This window comes from Panthera pardus, unplaced genomic scaffold (assembly GCF_024362965.1).
Source record: "Panthera pardus isolate Hobbes unplaced genomic scaffold, ASM2436296v1 HiC_scaffold_3, whole genome shotgun sequence".
NCBI lineage: Eukaryota > Metazoa > Chordata > Mammalia > Carnivora > Felidae > Panthera > Panthera pardus.
This window is the reverse complement of record NW_026526876.1, coordinates 17,768,902-17,772,403: the sequence shown is the minus strand read 5'-3', so window position 1 is coordinate 17,772,403 and position 3,502 is coordinate 17,768,902. Positions and strand designations below refer to the sequence as shown.

General features: G+C 63.8%; 1 protein-coding gene across 1 annotated transcript; it reads left to right on the top strand.

Annotated features, from left to right (window-relative positions):
- Nucleotides 1-553: 553 nt before the first annotated feature.
- AANAT (aralkylamine N-acetyltransferase) lies at nucleotides 554-3,482 on the top strand. Its single transcript, XM_019466119.2, has 4 exons — nucleotides 554-705; nucleotides 1,515-1,751; nucleotides 2,025-2,179; nucleotides 2,405-3,482. The coding sequence occupies exons 2-4, from the start codon at nucleotides 1,589-1,591 to the stop codon at nucleotides 2,708-2,710; spliced, it is 624 nt and encodes a 207-aa protein (XP_019321664.1). The 5' UTR covers nucleotides 554-705; nucleotides 1,515-1,588; the 3' UTR covers nucleotides 2,711-3,482.
- The last annotated feature ends 20 nt before the right edge of the window (nucleotides 3,483-3,502 follow it).

The window sequence follows — 3,502 nt, the reverse complement described above, 5'->3', positions numbered from 1 at the left end:
ATCCGTCATGTGGAAAATCAACACACACCCTGTAATTGCGTGACACAGGGAGACAGCCTGGGGTTGCCTTTCTGGCCTCCGCGACTTGCTGGGAGGCTCTAAGCAGGTTCTTCAACCTCTCTGAGCCTCTGTTCCCTTCTCTATAAAATGGGGTTAATACTGGGCAGGCCTGTCAGGTGGATTAAAGGCCACTCGTACCTGAGGCCCAGCCCACCACAAATGGTAGCACTCCCAGCCTGCAGAAGCTGAAAGGACCCTCGGGGGTGGGCTTGCCCAAGCCTCCGGAGCACGAAGGGTGAATGCCTGTCCCAGCCGGGCAGAGCCAGGGCGGGGATTAGAGCTGGAGCCCTGAGGTTTTAGCCCTGTGCTCTCCCCGCCCCTCCCCCCGCCCCTCCCTGGGGCCTTCATCAATCACTGTAATCCCTTGTGCATCCAATATGTCACGCTGATGTCTGACAGGCAGAGACAGGGCACGGAGCCGCACAGCCCTGCTGGCTTTGTCCTGCTGGTGTGACAAGGAGGCGGGGCAGGGATTATAAACCGGTGAGAACATCCCATGTTCCCCAGGGACGCCTGCTGCAACAGGCGAGCCGTGCACCGAGGGGGCGTCCCAGATTCCCCCCCGCCCTGGCTCCTGTGCCTGCAGACTACCTCCGGGGTGATCGGCTCTGTGGTGGGAACACTGGGCCGCTGCTCAGGGTGCTGGTAGGTGGGACCCCTGCTCCTGGCTCCCAGCCTTCAGGAACAGGAGCTACCCTGGCTGGGGCTTCTGGATGTAGGGAGAAAAAGTAGCAGGGGGCGGGGGGGGGGAGGGGGGCGGTGCGGCAAGGCACATATGGAAGCCATGGGCTTTTTAAGGGAAGGATGGCCTCCTCTAAGAATCCCCAGGGTATTTTGGGAGAGACACAGCGCCACAGGGGCACAGCGGCTGAGCCAGGGGCAGGGCGGGAGGGGTCTCGCTGCTCCCCAGGCCGGCTCCCTTCTCCCTCAGACTACCCCTGCACTCCTGATGCCTTCCGCATGCGTGCACGGTCCAGTCTGAGGCCATCTGAGTAAATGTGAAGGTTCCCTGAGAACCCGCTTTGGTTAAGGGCCTTTTGCTCCAGGGCCAAGGGCCGAACCCGCCTAGAAAGCTGGAGCCACGGTATCTTTTCACCCAAAGGACCGGAAAGTCTCCTTCTGGGCAGATAAGACCAACTGTGTCAGAAGTGGTCGGTGGCCGCCCCTCCCCAGGCTCCACAGAGCCCTGCCCACCCTTCCCACCGCCTCCTGAGACCTGGGTGTCCCTGGCGGGCAGTGAGGCCAGATCTGGAGGTGTGGAAGGGCTGTTCCGCGGGTACTTCTGTCTGAGACGGAAAGGGGGGGAGAGGGCACCAGTGTTTACGGCCCCCAGGGTCTGCTTTGGGACTCACCTGACCCCAGGTCCGGCCACAAGAGGCAAGACGCGCCGTCACCCTGGCCCGCCCCCATCGGAGAGGAGGACCGTACCCCTGACCCTCGCTCCTCCCGGATAGGTGCCGCAGGACCCTTTCCGGCCACGAAGGCCACTTCTGCAGCTGGGGCACCCGGGGAGGCACCAGCATCTAGGATGTCCACACAGAGCACGTACCCGCTGGAGCCCGAGGCCTCGCAGCTGCAGCCGGAGACCCCAAAGGCCCCAGGCCGCCAGCGGCGTCATACGCTTCCCGCCAACGAGTTCCGCTGCCTCACCCCAGAGGATGCTGCCAGCGTGTTTGAGATTGAGCGTGAAGGTGAGTGGGCCCCGCACAGGGTCTGGACGCTGACGCGTCTGTCCATGGGGAGGAGCCCCTGTCCTTGGTGGCTGGGCCCCCAGAGTATCAGACCGAGTGTGTGTGTGTGTGTGTGCGTGTGCGCGTGGGGATGGGAAGGGCCCCGAATCCCGCTTTCCTGTGGGGGAGGGGTGGGGAGTGGGAAAGCACACCTGGGCTTCTGAGCAGATGCTCGGTGGCCAGTGGCATGTGGCATGGTGACTGCTGAGTCACACGCCGTACCTCCCCTTGCAGCCTTCATCTCTGTCCTGGGCATCTGCCCCTTGTATCTGGAGGAGATCAAGCACTTCCTGACCCTGTGTCCAGAGCTGTCCATGGGCTGGTTCCAGGAGGGCCGCCTTGTGGCTTTCATCATCGGCTCGCTTTGGGACCAGGAGAGACTCACTCAGGTGAGGGCAGGCGCCCCTGGGCTGTGATTTCCTCCTCTGGGCCTCTCCCGGGTCAAAAGGACCCACCTCTTTGGAGGGTACAGCTCCCAGTTTGGGGCCCTCCTTGGGTAGGAATGGAGCCCCGATTGGAGGCACTCGAGAGACGCTTGCTCGGCCAGCGGGGCTAGCTGGGGAGGCAGGTATCGACGGAGATGCCCTGGACTCACATCCCTTGCCCGTTCCCAGGAGTCGATGACGCTGCACCGGCCCGGGGGCCACACCGCCCACCTACGCGCCCTGGCCGTGCACCACACTTTCCGGGGACAAGGCAAGGGCTCCATCCTGATGTGGCGGTTCCTGCACCACCTGGGGAGGCAGCCAGCAGTGCGCCGGGCCGTGCTCATGTGTGAGGATGCGCTGGTGCCCTTCTACCAGACATTCGGCTTCCGCCTCGTGGGCCCATGCGCCATCACCCTGGGCTCGCTCACCTTCAAGGAGCTGCAGCGCTCCATGTGGGACCATGCCTCCCGGCGTAGGAACAGCGGCTCCTGAAGTCACTGCTCCCCGCACCCCCCCCCCCCAACCTGGGGGCTCCTACCCGGCCCCAATTTCCCGTTCTCTCCCCAACCCAGCTGCCCAGCAAGCTTGGATGATACACTTCCCAGCCTATCCTTGTGAGGCTCTCTGGACCACCCCTCCCCCCCCCCCCCCAACACACATTCCAAATTGTGCCAGAGGTGGGGAGTGGTTGATAACCGGGGACAGCAGGAGGTGTCCTGCGACCCACCTCAGCCACTCCTTCATTCTCGGGAATCAATGGGGGGCCCTCTGGGCAGGCAGCATCGTTGTCCCCGTGGGTTGGGCCTGGTGCTCCGAAGGCCCTTACCCTCCCCAGCCTCACGGAGCCCCTTTCTCATCCTCTGCCCCGGAATGAGGGGTAGCTGGGATGAGGAAAGAGCAGAGGCTACCTCCTAGCTCAGCCCCTGGGCCCCCCACCCCTGGCCTCGGACCCCCTGGGTCCTCTCATCACTTCCCACGTGGCTCCTTGATGTGGGGTCAGGGCTGTGGGTGGGGCCCAGTGAACGGACGAGGGCTGTGCCTTCCCCGCACCGTCTCTGCCAGGGGCAGCCAGACCCTCACCGCCCCTGGGCTCCAGGCATTTAACCCGGCCCTCTCAAGGGACCCCCTGGGACCCCAAACCTGGTTTCTGGCCCAACCAATTCCCCCACAAGTTTTCCGCCATCCCTTTAGGCCGAGGCCCCGCCCCTGAGCTCGTGGCTGGCCCCGCACCCCAAAATAAAGTTCCAGCTTTCACTCTGCTAGAGCCCCTCGGGTCAAAAGATG